The 16,815-nt window shown below is 37.4% G+C and overlaps 1 protein-coding gene across 1 annotated transcript; it reads left to right on the forward strand.

The window, feature by feature from the left end:
• The first annotated feature begins 1,559 nt into the window (after positions 1 to 1,559).
• DMRTA1 (DMRT like family A1) lies at positions 1,560 to 6,856 on the forward strand. The gene is made up of 2 exons (XM_069579430.1): positions 1,560 to 2,569; positions 5,774 to 6,856. The coding sequence occupies exons 1-2, from the start codon at positions 1,927 to 1,929 to the stop codon at positions 6,619 to 6,621; spliced, it is 1,491 nt and encodes a 496-aa protein (XP_069435531.1). The 5' UTR covers positions 1,560 to 1,926; the 3' UTR covers positions 6,622 to 6,856.
• The last annotated feature ends 9,959 nt before the right edge of the window (positions 6,857 to 16,815 follow it).

Genomic DNA, 16,815 nt, shown 5'->3' on the forward strand with positions numbered 1-16,815 from the left:
CAGTTCTAAACCTTGGTTATATATAATCTTCACCTTGAGAGTTTAAAAGAGCGTAAAAAGAATCAGAATACTTGGTTTAGAGTATTTATATAAGTTCCCTGCTGCTGCTGCTAAGTTGCTTCAGTCATGTCCGACTCTGTGCGACCCCATAGACAGCAGCCCACCAGGCTCCTCTGTCCCTGGGATTCTCCAGGCAAGAACACTGGAGTGGGTTGCCATTTCCTTCTCCAATGCATGCAAATGAAAAGTGAAAGTGAAGTCGCTCAGTCGTGCCAGACTCTTAGCAACCCCATGGACTGCAGCCTACCAGGCTCCTCCTTCCATGGGATTTTCCAGGCAAGAGCACTGGAGTGGGGTGCCACTGCCTTCTCCATAGTTACCTAGGTAGTTCTAATACTTAGGAAGGGTGGGGAAGTTCTATGATAGAATATCAGGATGCCTATATGGGAGGATGGTAATGGTGGTGTTGGTGTGAAGTGGGCCAGTAAGAGAAAGCCCATATAGATTAGCAATGTCTTCCCTGGATGTCAGTAGGTGGAATGGTAAAAATTTCATTATTACTTGCTATCTTAGTACTAGAATATGAATTGCCTGTTAAGGCAGTTGAATATTACCTTGAAAAACTGATAGAACCCTGACTCTCTTTTCCATTAAGGAACACACTCATGACTTTCCTGCTTTATTTTTTATTTTTTTTTTACTTTCCTACTTTAAATTGTCCTTTGGTTTAAAAGCAATATGATATTTTCTTTCAATTAAAGGCATTAAGTGCATATTTTAGGTGTGCAATTAATAATAGCATGTTTAAAGAATGGTCTAGGTCTAGATAACCCTCCCCAACACTTGACAATAGAAATGTGAAGTATTTTTGAAAGTTTTAACACAATTGCTACCTATAAGTAGTTATAGATAAGAAATTCATTAGGGTTTCTTTGGATGATAATATTTGAAAATATGACATATAGAATCCAAATTTGCATCTCTAAATAAACAGATGCATGAGAAGATTCTGAACGTGAAATCAGGCCCCTTAAATACTTATCTACCGTTCTGACGCAGCCCTAAGGCCCTAAAATAAGGTATCTTTCAGGTGTGGGTAATATTTGCAGCTTGTTTGTGCTTTCTCATTTATATTGACTGTGCTACCAATCTAAGCTGGAAAAGGAAATGACAACCCATTCCAGTATTCTTGCCTGGAAAATCCAATGGGCAGGGAGCCCGGCAGGCTATACAATCCACGGGGTCGCAAAAAGCAGGACGCGACTGAGCGACTGAGCACACACACCATCTTAAACACTTCATGTGGGAAAAGGAAAGAAACGGAGAACTCCATGTTCAAATCTTCAGTCTTTCGTAGGAGGAGCTAGGAACTGGGGAAAGAACTTCAAATCTTGCTTAATTTACGAAGGACAAAGAGGCATGGGGAGGGAGAGAAGATTATCTTACAAAAATGAAAAAAATACATTGAGGAATTCATGGAGAAGCAAGTGGGAGAAAAGGGCTTTTGTGTGTGTGTGAAGGGGCAATTTCTCGTGTCTCCCACCGCCCCTCCTCCCAGACAGTCAGGTCCCGCCGCGGCCCTCCCTCCCCGGTTTCAGCCCTTGGCCAGTAGATCCAGTGGGCGGGGTAGCCTCTGCAGTCTTGCCGTCTCGTGCTTCCGAAGGCGAAGGCGCGCGGAGAACAAGGCATAAACTTAGCGCCCTGGGACTCTAAGAGGCTCAGTGGACTTCTGCGCCTCTTAGAGTCTCCAGCTCTGGGAAGCGGTTTCCCCAGTTCATCGCGGCAATTGTGTCAGACTTTGTCGGTGTGGGGGTGGTAGGCAGAGGGACCAAGGCGGGCCCTCCAGGCTCCCGCATCCCAGCAGGGTTAGCTGCGGACAGCGCACTCTTCTGTTGCGACTCCTCCCTCACCAGACCCTTCTCGGAAATGGAGCAGTCACAGTGCGGCAGTAGAGACCGCAGCCGCAGCGGCCGGCTCCACCTGGCCCCGGGACTGCTGGTAGCGGCCCCTCCGCCCCCGTCTCCGGCGTTAGCGGTACCCCCGGGGATACCTGTTCCTCCAACTTTCCTGCGCCCGTCCAGCCTCTTTCTGAGGGCAGCCTCCAGCGCGGGAAGTGGAGGTTGCCCGCCGCCTGCCGAACTGGAAAGGGGGGTGGGCGCTGTGGCCGGTGGCTACCCACGGACACCCAAGTGCGCCCGTTGTCGCAACCACGGAGTGGTGTCAGCCCTCAAGGGCCACAAGCGCTTCTGTCGCTGGCGGGACTGCGCGTGTGCCAAGTGCACCCTGATCGCCGAGCGCCAGCGTGTCATGGCCGCACAGGTGGCGCTGCGCAGACAGCAGGCCCAAGAGGAGAGCGAGGCTCGGGGGCTGCAAAGGCTTCTGTACCCTGGACCCTCAGGGCCAGGGGGTCGGTCATCCGGAGGCAGCAGCAGAACGGAGACTTCCCAGACGACCTCAAGCGGCCCTGCAACGGTGCCTGCTCTGGGACTGAGTGCCCCGAGACAGGCTAGTGGTCTGGCGACCCCTGTTTTCGAAAATTTCCAGCCAGATTATATAGAGGAAAAACAAGGTGAGTAGACTTAATTTGCTCTTTGCAAAAGAAAAATGGTTGTTTTGGAGGAAGAAAAAAATATTTGAAATAAACAGCCATGGCATGCAGGAGGGCGAGAAAGAACTTAAAAGAAGCATTTAAGTTCTGGGAAACTGCTTAGAGACCTATCACATTCACTTCCATGGGGCTTTCTGTCCCCTTAGGTGATAGGATACATGAAAAAATGAAGTGCCAGTGATCAGTTGGGGAACTCATTCTAGGAATGCAGTTTGTGCCCAAATTTCTCTGCTAGAGGAGACGAACTTAGAGCAAAGATTGAGTGAAAAACAGTGAAAGAAACTGTATTGAGCTTGCTCTGTTTTTTTTTTTTTTTTTTTAGCTGTAAAACCAGGGTTAATGTGATCTTGCATGGAAAACTCACTTGTGGTTGGGAGTGCAGTCTTTACCTGTGGGACAGACCAACTAGAAGTGGGAAAGAGACTGAAATCTACCAAAGCATTTTTACTCTTTAAACGTTTTTAAGCGTTCCACCTCTTTTGTTCAGCTGCTTTTTAGCCTCCAACAGTGTAGAAAACTCTAACATTTCAAGTTTTACCTCTTCTCATAGGAAAGAAATTTAGGTTTTCTAAATTTAGGTTTGTAAAACCATTGATATGAATTTCAAAGTCCAAGAATTTCTTATCTTTGGGGATTTTAACCTTAGAGATTTCTTATCCAATAAGTTTTAATTTTTTCTCTTATTTATTGACTGCAAATTGCCTTCACCCTCTATGTCAGGTAAAAAGATTTCTTTTTTTGACTAGGGTTATCCCAAATTAACCTTTCATGCTAACATAAATCTTACTGTATTTTAGCAAATTTCATAATTCTACAGTAGGTCATACTTGCACGAAAATGTCATTTTGGTGTTTTTGTATAAATCCAAGATAGGTTGAATCATATGAAATTAAAATATAATGATGTATTAAGTTATTAATTAGAAAACTTCCCTGAATTGTGAAAATTGCAGCTCTTAACAGATCGCAGCATTTGCTTTTGAAAAAGACTCTTTCTCTACTTAAATAAGACATATATGATTTTGTTTTCACCTATGTCACTTTTTGTCCATGTTCTAGTTTGTGTCAGTGGACAACGTAGTTTAAACATTTCTCATCAAAAATCAAGGTGTGCTGAAGAATAAAGTTGTTAAGCGAAACTGCTATAAAAAGAAGCGAAAATTAAAATTCTGCAAACTAAATTGACAGTGAGATCTGACTGGCAACCTTCTGCTAGGCATTGACTTATGTGATTTTTTTGAGGGGGTGATGTTTTATAGATCATTTATTTTATTGTTTGCCTCAGTTGACCTCTTTTTTTTTGAAAAGACACTTCTAAATTAACTGCCTTCTCTTATACAATATCCATGAACTGTAGTAAACTAGTGTATTTATTCATTAGGCAAACAGTGGTTCAGAGGTGAATAAGATTTTCCTACACAAAAGAATATTATATTCAAAAGAAGGAAAACTATATGTGTCCTAAAACTACAGTATAATACATAGCATACAATGATAAAAATCAGCTATAGGAATTGAGAGAAAAGAAATGACATAAGGATATTGCAGTATTTTAAAGACAGCTTATTTTCTAGACAGTCTGATGCCATCAGTATTTCATTACATTATATTGTGTTTTATGCATAAATTACGATAGAGGTAAAAATTACTATAGAGATGAAATTGTGATAACCTTACATGTTCAAGGGGTCATATGTAGTGAATCATATTTAGAAATAAAATGGAGCGGCAGACCAAGGCCAATCTATCTCTATATCATTAGATGACTTTTATTGTTTTATTTAAAGGTGAAAATTCTTGAGTCTTTGTGATTTTGCAGAAGCAACACGTTTTTTATTTGTCATGTTTGATGTAATGACAGCATTTTCATTCTCAATGTGTTAAATTGTACACATTTAATTTTATAAAGCAAACTGTAGATATTTGCTTAGAATATAGGACTGCTCTTTGAGAAAACATAAGAGCACTGCAAATCATTGCTATAGGTCATATGTGTTTTGTTACATTCATAAATCTTGTTTGAAGAGAAAGTTTGACAGTAAAACTGAGTGCCTCATTGACAGTTTACTGTTTCTAATGGAAATAGAGAAACTCCATCTAAGAGTAAATGTAAATCAAAATAAAAATTATTTATTATTGTTTTCCTGGCATTAGCCTTGCAAAAAGTATTTAAAGATAGTCTTGTTTTATTAATATTCATATGTTCAACATATTGAGATAGAAAATCAGATTTTTCTGTGAAACTGTTTTTGGAACATTTCCCTTAATATTGAAAGGGAGTTGTGAGTTAAGGCAAATGACTAATGTTTTTTACAAGATACTTTGAAAATATATACATATTCCAGTAGTGAAAAGAGTGCTGTAAATTATTTTCTTTTAGAAACAATTTGATGATAAACTCATTTACTGATATTCCCTAGAGATTTAATGAGAAAGTCCATATTTTACAGAGGATTATGAAAAATATCAACTGTCTATTGTGTCTCACATAAAATGAAATATACAAGCTCTGATATGATTTGAGATTGGTATAGCAGTTGTCATTATTGGTTTAGATTTGAAAGGAAATGAAAAATCCTGCTATTTTTTTCACATTATTCAGGTACCTTAGTTGGAACCTGAAATGTGAGTAAAAAACCAGTTTTTGAAATTTAGCATTAGTGATTAAATAGAATGTTCATTTAAATAGTAAGATTGTTCTTTTTTTTCTGATTTCTTATCTGAACAATTGTTTTGTTTAGTGCTTTTTGCATATTGTCACTGTAGGAAAAAAGCCCTCATGTGGATAACAACAAAATGTGGGTAACACTTATGAAAATTTTGAATCGCTAAATGGGGTAAATAATATAAAATATTGGTGTTAACAGTTTGAGGGTAACAATAGATTTCACCTTCTGATTCCTAAATAACTACAGCATTTGTATATTATAGAACTTTGTGATCCTGAAATGACATGATAAATTGCATTTTCCCACTATTGCAACACCTGCATTTTCAAATGATATTTAACATTTTTGGTTCATTAATGTCTTTTACAGTGAATAATAAGTATTATTAATATACTATGAGTAAAAAAGTTATTTTATCCAGCATTAATTAAAAGTGGGCAGTACTTTCTTCTTGGAAGTTTTCCCTTTATTTCATACCTTTTTTTCCTCTTCCCCAGGACAAAAGGAGAGTAAATGTGACTCCTGCCAGAGTGGACAAGAAGAACTGGGGTCTAAATCCCATCAGTTTACCCTGAGATCATCTCCTAAGTCTAATGATATTGCTGGAAAACAAAACATCAGGTCATCTATTTCAGCAAACCCAAACAAGGATGATAGCATTCAGTCTCTTCATCCTGGGGAGCAGTCAGGAGGGGAAGAGAGTCCCAGGTCCCTGTCATCTTCTGATTTGGAATCAGGAAATGAAAGTGAGTGGGCCAAAGACTTCACTGATTCTACAGCCAGCCATCCCACTGTGTCCTCTAGACCAAGAGACCCTCTTGATATCCTTACCAAGATTTTCCCAAGTTACAGACGCAGCAGGCTAGAAGGCATTCTGCAGCTCTGCAAAGGGGATGTGGTCCAAGCTATTGAAGAGATCCTAAATGGAAAAGAACAGAAACCAGACACCAGGGACCTAGCAAATTCAGGAGCATTGGAAAACACGGCTTTTCCGAGAGTTTCGAATTTTAGTTTAGCTGGGATTGGTTTTGGAACTCTAGGAAATAAATCAGCTTTCTCTCCCCTTCACACTACTTCTGCTTCTTATGGAGGTGATTCAAGTCTCTACAGCTTAAATCCTAGACTAGGTATCAGTCCATTTCGACTGGCATATTCCTCTCCAGGCAGAGGGCTGTCTGGTTTCGTGTCTCCCTATCTGACTCCTGGGTTGGTACCAGCATTGCCTTGTAGGCCAGCTTTGGATTATGCCTTTTCAGGAATGATTAGGGATTCTTCTTACCTTCCCATCAAAGACTCAGTAACTGGTGGCAGACTGTATTCCAGGCCAAATCAGAGCAACCTGTAATGCATCTGCCTACCTCCATTTCTGGAGTATTTCTAGAAGCATGCACTATAGCCCACATACCCGCATCTATTAATGTGTTCACTCTGTACGGGAATGGATTGTCAGTCTTTAAAAATGCTATTTTTTTTACAAGCAGTATAATAGATTTGAGATCTAAAGACTCTTCTTTAGCATTTATTAAGTGAAAGAAACATTTAAACATCATATGTGCCTTGAATAAAACCATTTCAGGAAATATTTTTACTTTAATGAATTTTCTTCCTAAGATATCAGTTGTAAATTCCTAATTTAAAACTATACTTGTTTTTAGTTCATTGACAAAATGGAGCATATAATTATAACATACATTATGAAGCAGTCTAGCATTATATAAAATGAGCGGGAAGTAAGAATTGAAAAGTTGAGGTAATTCTAAATAGTATTCTAAACTTTTTTTCCTCCTTCTGCTTCTTGTACACAGGAGAGATAAAAGGTATTCAAAGTATTTTATTCACATATAAGTGATTAGTAGTTAGTAAAACTTTTGAGAAATTTAAGTCATTATTTTTTTCTGAATGCCTTGTTTTTCATTCGTATCTGCCATTGGAGATGTGCCAATAAAACATTTCTGTTTAAAGGAAACTTTTTGTGAGTTAAACAAAGGTCTAGGAAGTAAATCTTAGGAAATGAGAATGCTCCATCTCCTGGCCACTATCACTAATTGCAGCTAAGTTCTGGTATGGTGTAGAAATTAGATACAAATGGTTCCTAATAGTATGATGTAACCATTTTTTGAAAATGGTTATTTTGGATCATGCTATATTGAATTTTCATATTATAAAATGAATATCTAATGAGGATGAGGATTTAAATCTTTAAGTAGGCTTATGCTTTTATCTGGGGAAATAACCTTTTCCATATGTTTGTGGCAAGACTATGGCAGCCATTCTCAAAGGTAAAAATCATTTTATTCAGAAAACTTAAATAGCTGCTCATATGAATATTAAATGATTCTAGATAGATAATGCTTAATGCATTGAGGAGATAAAAGATTTCCAAGGGGAAAAATTGTCGTTAAATTTTAAAGGTTTTCTTGAGATTTTAAAATTACTTTTGTTCTCCATCTAGAGAATTTGAAAGTTAATTTTAGTCAGTGGGAAGTCCCTGAGAACAAAACAATTTTATGAAATTTTTTTTATTTGTCATCATTTATCTTTTAAAGAATTGGAACTCTATTGTGTTGTTAGGAATAAATGGAAATCCAGCTGTGGTGTGAAATAGTTGATGAATTAGAGATGGTTAAAAGAATTTGACAGCATTATTTACTAAAGATTTCTTAAATTATGTGTATGTGTGTATGTATGTGTGTGTTTATATATTCTTGTGTATCTTACTATCTATCTGTATATTATACATTTAAGCTCCGTTGGTTCTATCTTTAGACTTTTCCATTGAGCCAGATAAGAATATATTTCTAAAGTATATTTTACCAGCAAATATCATATTAAATAACTGCATAGAATCTGATGCTGATTTAGGATGTAAATGTGTAATAGAGTATGCATTATTTTTAATGATATGAATGTGAGAAAGCAGATCTTATAAATATTTTATACAGTTAATATTCATTATTTATTTAAAAAGTTTTAGATTCCAAGCCTAAATCATAGTATAATGCTTGGCAAGTAGTTGATATTCAATTAATATATACTAAATGAAGGAACCATTTTGGATGGTAGATCTCTTTGAGACTGGTAAAACCAAAGAACTCTGCAAAGTGGTTTACAGACATAGTTTAGAATGTAATTTCTTGGGATTCTTGAATCTCCCAAATGCCATTCAGGTTAGAATACTTGGTGATTTTTGAGGTTTTTCCACTACATTAATTCATTTGTTGAATGTTATTTTAAAAGTGCTAGATCCTATAGAGGATACCAACTGTAAAATGTGCTCTTAAAGAAGTTACGCTATACAATAGAGATCTGATACAACAACATAACAGTGCTAGAGTTGCTGGATTCTTCATGTGGATTATATGATGATGTGCATGTATCCGTTTGCCTTTTGAACTGGGGAGAACATCCATTTGGGACAGTTTTCAAATTTTTTAAAACAGTTTTATAATTTTAAAACTTAAGTTAATTTACACAGTACTTTATATATTTCATACTCTTTACAATAAGTTTAGAACTCAAACAGTCTTACAGAACATTTTGTCCAACCACTAACTTGAATGTGAGGAGATTGAGGTTTGGCAGCAGTATTGTCCATCCTTATGTTAAAATACTATTGCCAGTTGTTAGGAGTGGAAGTTACTTTACCAGTTTCAATTAGACTATAAAGTCTGAGGAAGGATTCATGCCTGTTTGTCCACTGACAGCTTCCTAGAGTATCTGGTACATAAATAGGTGCTCAAGTTTTCCACTGACTGAATTAAATGAAAGATAAAAATACTAGTTTATTCAACAACTATTTATTAAGCACCTATTTTGTGCCAGGCATTGTGCTAGATCAGAGGATAAAGAGGTGCACAAGATATGAGACCTGTCCTCAAGCTGCTCACAGACTCTTACCCATGTATACAAAACCAACCCACCAACCAGTGGTGGCAGTATTTGACAGTGTTAGTATATCAGTGAGTTCTGTGTAATCTTGAGGTTTATGCTTATCCATGCAGCTTGAGGTATGGATTCCTAAACCACTAGTTAAGGATGGGAAGGAAGAAGGAGAATACCTATTTCCATGTCGTATGTTTAGGCAAGTCCATTCCATTTGTCTGAGAGGTAAACAACTTCAAGATCTATGGTGAAAAAGGTGGGCAAAGAGGAAGTTTTGTTTGCTTGAGTGGAGTCTTGTGTGGAGATCACCCTCATTTTCTCATGGCTATGGATCAGAGTTATCGCCCAATCCTATTTCCGGGGTTGATCATTGGGAATTCCTCTGATTCAATGCATAGGTCTCATGGTGTAAGCTGTCATCTAGCTATTCTGTGAAAATGGATTAGAGTTAGGGGAACAACTGAAGAGCATGTGAGTAAAATTTGCTATTTTCCCCTTCAACTTCTGCTGAAACAAAAAGATGCTGGGGATTTTAAGACCTTCCCTTCTAGAGATTCCTATCTGTGAACTTGGAACTAAAAAAATTATTTACAAAGTGGCCTATCCATTCAACTCTTTTTTTAAAATGCATGTTCCTTAGACATTTGTCTTTGAAATTAAAAAGCCTTCAGAATACAAGAGAAGCTTATGTACCGTGTAAATAGAATTATGCTGGCAAGCACAAGAGGAGATGAAGCATCATCAGCTTCATAAAGTCAAAGGTCTACTCAGGGCAGCCTGATTCTTAAGCATAGATGCTCATCCTTTAGGAGAAAGGGTCTCGCTCAGGTTCATTCTTCCCATTCTCACATATCTCCAAATAATCTCATTATTGATGCCTGTACTACAAAGCTATACCTTTGATTATTTGGCATCATGTCCTGTAAAATTTAAGCTGTTTTGATGTAACACTTCAGAGCAGCTGTGCCAAACATTAAAATACCCTTTGTTGGTTTTTGCTTACTAAATATTACTCAAATGAGAAAAAATTCATTGTCATTTCCCCTTTCTGAACTCCATGCTAACGATGAGGGGTTCAGGGGAAAATAGGATGACAAGTATAAGAGCTATAGAGATGCCTATTTCTCATTTTTACCTAACGTGTAATTTTAAAAAATGACATTTTAATTTTTAAGACTGTGTCACAGTATCCTTAAGTCAAAATGACCACATGACATAGTCTCATGAGAACATTAATAGTTTTAAAATAGGTACACAAATGTGGTCTTTTCAAAACATCTATGTCAAAATGTTTTAAAAAAATATCCAATGTTAAAATCCATCCTAGCATCAAGTTCAATAAAAAATGGACTAGAAGTTTATAGTTATCAGGAAATATAAAGAGACTTGAGCAAGTGTGCCAAAGATTGTTGACTAGAAAAATCTGAGCCAAGCAGCAAATGTTTTAGAATCCTGTCCTTGACCTTTTATAAAACTTCTGACAGATGAAGAAATAAAGATATACAATTCATTGTTATCTTATTCATGGACCACACTCATCTGTGAATGGCAACTGATTTTTCAGTTGACAGAATCAAATTTTAAATGATTGATTCTTAGACTGTAACTCCTATTGCAGTGAGTTGATATAACATTCAAGATCTTAGGGTTAAAAAAATCAACTGTACACACATAGATAAGAAAGAGAGACCTGAGTTTGCAACAAGTTTTTGAGAAAAAAAGTAATGTTATTTATTGGTAAATTTACTGTGAGATTACCATGTAACATGGCTGTTCTAAAAGTTCAATTGATATTTAGGTTACATTAATATGAAAAATGCATGTAAAAGGAGGGAGATGATGGTGCCATGTACTCTGAAATATCAGTTCTTCAGATATTAGCTTTAGTAATGTGTTCAGTTCTGAGTGCCATATATGAAGAGTGATGCTAAAACTTGGGATATAAGAAAAGAGGCATAAGATACTAAATGGCTATGGCGGCAATGAAGGGTTCTATGAGAAATATTTTTAAAAGTAGGAGAAATGAAAATGTTTAAAGAACTAGCATATGACAAAAATGACTGTAAGGAGAATAGAAGGCAAAAGTTACATAGAGAATTTAGAGGAACATAAAGAAGGATACTGTAATTACATTTAATCTGCTTCTAGTGAACCTGGAACCCCAAAGGCAGACATCACTAGAGAAATGAACAATGTTAGGTCCAGTTTGATTGTTCATTTCATAGGGGAGCCATTCTTTGATAATATATTATTGTACATGGTTTTTTATTTTTTTGATTCTTTTGAGGGGTATATGGAGTAAATGAGCAGCAAATGAGTTTTATGTTTATGCCACATTTATCAGTCAGTATTCAATCAGGAAAAGAGTACCAGTAGGGAGTTTTTTATATTATAACATATAAAGTTATTTTATAAATTAGGTATTTTAGAAATTCGACTGAATACATACATAAGGAGCTGGGAAGATAAAGTTTAGTAGAGGGAAATAGGCAGATCAGAGAGTTACTAACTAATCTGCCAAGCGTTAGTATGGGTAGACAAGTGCTCCTTTCAAGAGTAGAAATTTTCAGGAAATCTGTGAGATCTAGCATGTCAAGTCACTCAATGGTTCCAAGGAAAGGTGTTGTGAAGGAGGTATAAAGGAAGTTAATGCCTCTTCACAGCTTCTAATACTGTGGGTCTGCAAGCAGGTACCAGGTGATGGACCTGCAACTACAGTTGATCAGCAAGTCCAGCAGTCCAGTGCACCCCTTGTCAACATGGCATTCATCCTCATTTATACTAACCATATTTACTTCCCAATAAAGGTAAAACATAATTCATGATTTCACCTGAAATTGATTCTTTGTTCAATGAAAACATATGTCCTTTCATAAGAGAGGATACAAAGTGATTTACCCATGTTTGAGGGAAGCTCATTTCTCTTCTGACTGAGTCAGAACCCTCCTTGAATATCCTATCATTCTGAGGTACTGTTATAACCACTATTAGCAAATCTTATGCTACAATAAGGAAATGGGGGACACTTAGAAGCAAGGAAGAAATAAATGCTCCTATCGGTGCCCTCTTGTTTTCAACTAGTCATGAAATATTCTCTCTGCTCTGCTAGTGTGTAAGTCAGTTGTGTTTCCTTATTTGAGATTACCCAAATCTTTATTCCTGTCTGTTGTTATAGTCCTGTCTTTACTGGGTTGTTCTAGCTTTCCATTAACTTTTACCACAAAATACAGGAAGACTAAGTGATACTCTGGAGGATCTCCTGCATTCTGGAAATATTTTCCTCACCCTTTCTTCTTGTGTCAGTGTTATGAGGTGCCCAGAGTAGCCAGTGGTAGTCTTAGGTTCCAGTACAATGCTGTATTCTTTGGTGGAATCATTTCTCTTTTTGGAAGTACAACTTCTAAACCCCAAAAAAGTTATAGGGAAAGGAAATGAAAATGTTGCTTTTGCATCTTTATCATTAATGTGAGAGGAGCTGTTTCCATATCTGTCCTATGGTCCCTAAACTCCTAAATTCTGAGTATAGGAAAAACATCACTACATATTCATAGCTTATTCAAAGCATTTCTTACATCCTGGATGACATTATTTCAGCCCCATAAAGTGCTGTCACCAGCTGGTGCCATAACTGAGTCTTCCAAAGGCCGTTCCATAATTTTATTAGGCCAGCTGTTTCAGGATGAGGGGAACATAATGACACCAGAGAAGTGCATGAGACTGAGACCAATGCTGCACTTCACTTGCTATAAAATCGTTTTTGCCTTTTTTTTTTTTTGTCAGAAGCAACGTTGTATGGAATACTGTGAAGATGAATATGGCATTCTGTAAGCCCACAGATGGTCATTTAAGCAGAAACACTAGGGTAGGAAAGGCAAAACCATGTCTTTTCCAGTGAGAACAAAGAGCCACTCCTTCAATGATGGGAATGATTCAGTGTAACAAACCTGATACCAGGTGTCTGGCTAGTTCCCCAGGGAATGGCCATTTTAGGGGCTCAGTGTTGATCTTTGCTCTTGGCAGGTTGGGTACTCAGCAATGACTTTAGCCAAATTGGCCTTGATGAGTAGAAATCCATTTTGCTAAGCCCATACATAAGCTCCATATTTCTATATAATTATTGTCTTCATGAGCCAATTGAGCAATTATGGGAATAAAAGAATGGGAAAAGAATGAGTTACCTTGTGCATACATTTATTAAGGTCTCTTCCTCTTCCTTGCTATTTGGTGAGCATTTGTGTGGGACAAAAATGTTCTCTTATCTGTATCCATTTGGAGAGGTCTTTCCACATACGTCTTCTGTAGATCATATTTCTTCATGTTTCTTCCAAGTTGCTGGCCATCCAGCCAAACTGTTAGTCACTGCTCATAACTCATTCTAGATGTATACCTCTATTCATCTCTACTTCCAGGCAGTATGAAAGCTTGAAGTTCTTCCCATTGAAAAGATTTTTTTTTTTTTACCACTTTCAGGGACTTTCAGGGTCTTTCAGGGCCACACGTGCAGTGCAGCCGTCCACTTCAGCTACTGTCAGGATAGTGTGGGGAATTGTCTGTGAATAAAGATCAAATTGTGCTTTCTCATTCTGTTTTCATAGACAACTTCACGTTACAGAAAAAGAGAGGGGGCAGTACGGCAGGAGTACGTGAACCAGGAATGTTTGAGCCACTTTTTGTGCAACTTATTTGTGACTTCAAAACTTGTGGAGAAAAGCCTATTACTTCCACTTGATGGAATACTGCTACAGCGAGCTTTTGGAGCAGACAACATCCTGTTCATTAGGAGTGTTTCAGGGCACATCATTATTTAATGATCAGTAGTAAGTGTTTGGGAGAAGGCAATGGCACCCCACTCCAGTACTCTTGCCTGGAAAATCCCATGGGCAGAGGAGCCTGGTGGGCTGCAGTCCATGGGGTCGCAAACAGTTGGACATGACTGAGCGACTTCACTTTCACTTTTCACTTTCATGCATTGGAGAAGGAAATGGCAACCCACTCCAGTGTTCTTGCCTGGAGAATCCCAGGGATGGGGGAGCCTGGTGGGCTGCCATGTATGGGGTCGCACAAAGTTGGACACGACTGAAGTGACTTAGCAGCAGCAGTAAGTGTTTGCACTCAGGCAGGACCCAGTAATGAGTTAGAAGCTATTTCTCAGTTGAGAATAATCTGCTGAGAAAGTATAATTTTTCTCCAAAATCCCAAAGAGATGTACTGTGTTTTATCTGTGAGGTTCTGCTTTAGGTCCCTTTAGGATCCCCCAACTGTCATAGGCACTTCAAGCACTACTGGATATGCTGAGTCATGTGAACCAAGTGGCAAGACAGATTGAATAGAAGCTTGGTTCTGTTGTAGAACCTACTTTTGATCTGGACCCCAAATTGACAGCCGATTGGGTAATTTGGTAAACAGGTTGAAGTAAGATGCCCAAATTGTTTATTTTTTACAACCAACATTTAGAGATCCACTTCTCAGAGACAGCAGGTATCAGATGCAGAAACACATTCACCATTTGATAAGAGAAATTTTGACAGGCACCAGACCACTGATGCCTAGAAACTTCACATATATAATGTATCTCTGACTTTCTGTGGTGTTTATTCTTCCATTCTCTGGCATGCATATATTAATAAGATATTTAGTGTGTATACTACCTTTTGCTCATCAGTTCAAATCAGCATGATATTATTTATATTGTTGGCTTGCTTGATGTCCTGTAGAATAGAGAAGCAAACAAGCTCCCAGTGGACTAAACTATAGAAAATGGCTGGAGGGTTGGTAGAGCCCTAAGGAGAGATACTAAAGTTTACTACTGTTTCTGGTGACTTTAACAAGTCCAGAGAAAAAGTATTTTTGAGATCAATAGCTCAGACTGGAGAAAAGGGGCAGTATTGATTTGCTTCAACAAAGCAAACACATCTGGAAATACAGCTGCAGTTGTAGTTACCACCTAATTTTATAATAGTGTACTCTCATTCCTCAAGATCCATGTGCCTTATCTATAGGCCAAATAGATGAATTGAAAGGGGATGTACTAGAATCCTTTAAACTTCTAGTGGGGATAAAAACCTTGGCAATCTCTCCAGGATGTGCCATTATGTTTCTTTCACTACTTCAGTGGGAGTGTCTCCGTTTGACATTTCCTATTTAATCATCCTCAATACACAGGAAGCCTAATTGTTGTAGGTCAGGGATCCAATTTGGGGATTCTCCCAGTTGCTAGGTATGTCTTGACCAATTGTGCTTTCTAGAGTTGAGGAAATAAACACGGGGTAATTGGGTACATATTAGACCAACTGTAAGACTGATTTGAAACAAAATGTCAATGATGATTAGATCTCATTCCTCTTCCTTAAACCTTATCGAGCCTGGTGGATCACAGTAGCAGTTTAGCTTCCAAGGGAATAGCCATTATCCAATAAACACCAAAAAAATTATTATTTATCTTTTCCCAGGGTATAGTCACCTAGTAAATTGGCTCAGGTACTCTTGGATTAAGCTAGGAGAAAGATTTATAGTTTAAGTTATTAGAAGTACAGTAGAGTCACTACTCAAGGGGATCATCCTAAGTTTCCATAACAGGTTCAAGACTAGACATTTGTTGAACAGCCATGAGTGTCCATTATGGTGATTCAAGAAATAGTTTCATCAGAGTTAGTGCTTTCCCACTTATACAAATAAAGTATGACTTTACCATATTTCCCACCTATTTCAGTCCTAAAAATATGATTGAGTAGTCAATGCCAAAATCTCCGCAGGACAAATCTATCTATTGCTTCAGCTCAATGTTGTTTTTTTTTTTTTTTAAATAATATTCATACTCATCCATGGGTGCCTGAAAAACGTGTGCTCTGTGTTGTTTAGTGGAGTGTTCTATATATGTCAATCAGATACTGCTGGTTGGTTGTGTTATCTAGTTCTTCTTTATTCTTCCTTTATTATTATTCTGATAATTACATGAATTGCTGAGAGTGGGGTGTTAAAATTGCCAACCATCATTGCATTTTTTTCCTCTCACTGGTTTAGCGAAACATACACACACCATACATATAATTTTACCTCCATGTAGAAAATATTACTATTAGTAAATTAAATAATCGGGAATAATATAATTTGGTGACTGATGAAATGCTGAGTTTTTGTCATTTTCAGGTTTTCAAAACCAAAGCAGATACTTTGGTTCATATATCATATATTAAAATTTTATTCTTTGATTTGAAAATTTGTTTTCTAACATACTCTTAATACTTTCAAAAATATAAGGATAAATTAAGTCTTATAATTTTTAATCCTTGTAGTCTTTATTGATAAATGTAGAAACCTATGATTATTTCCATGGGTGGAACACACTGGGAGTCTTATTACAGTAAGATTACTTTGACTTAAAAATGGTATGTCTTAACATCTTGTCAGAAAGCAATTATGAATTCACAGTTTAAACCATTTTACCCTTCTTGTTGAATATACATAGCAGTGATAGATTTAAAATACATTTATTTAGAAATTAAAAAGACATAGCTTTGCTCAAAGACAAGATAAGTATCTCAAGAGATAAGAAATAGAGCAGGATCTGACAATAAATAGAGGGCTGGACTAATGTCCCAGCATTACCTTCTGTTCATGGGTAGTGGAAGAAAAAAAAAAAGATGAATGAGACTTAGGA

The sequence above is a fragment of the Ovis canadensis genome, chromosome 2 (genome assembly GCF_042477335.2).
Source record: "Ovis canadensis isolate MfBH-ARS-UI-01 breed Bighorn chromosome 2, ARS-UI_OviCan_v2, whole genome shotgun sequence".
Lineage (NCBI taxonomy): Eukaryota > Metazoa > Chordata > Mammalia > Artiodactyla > Bovidae > Ovis > Ovis canadensis.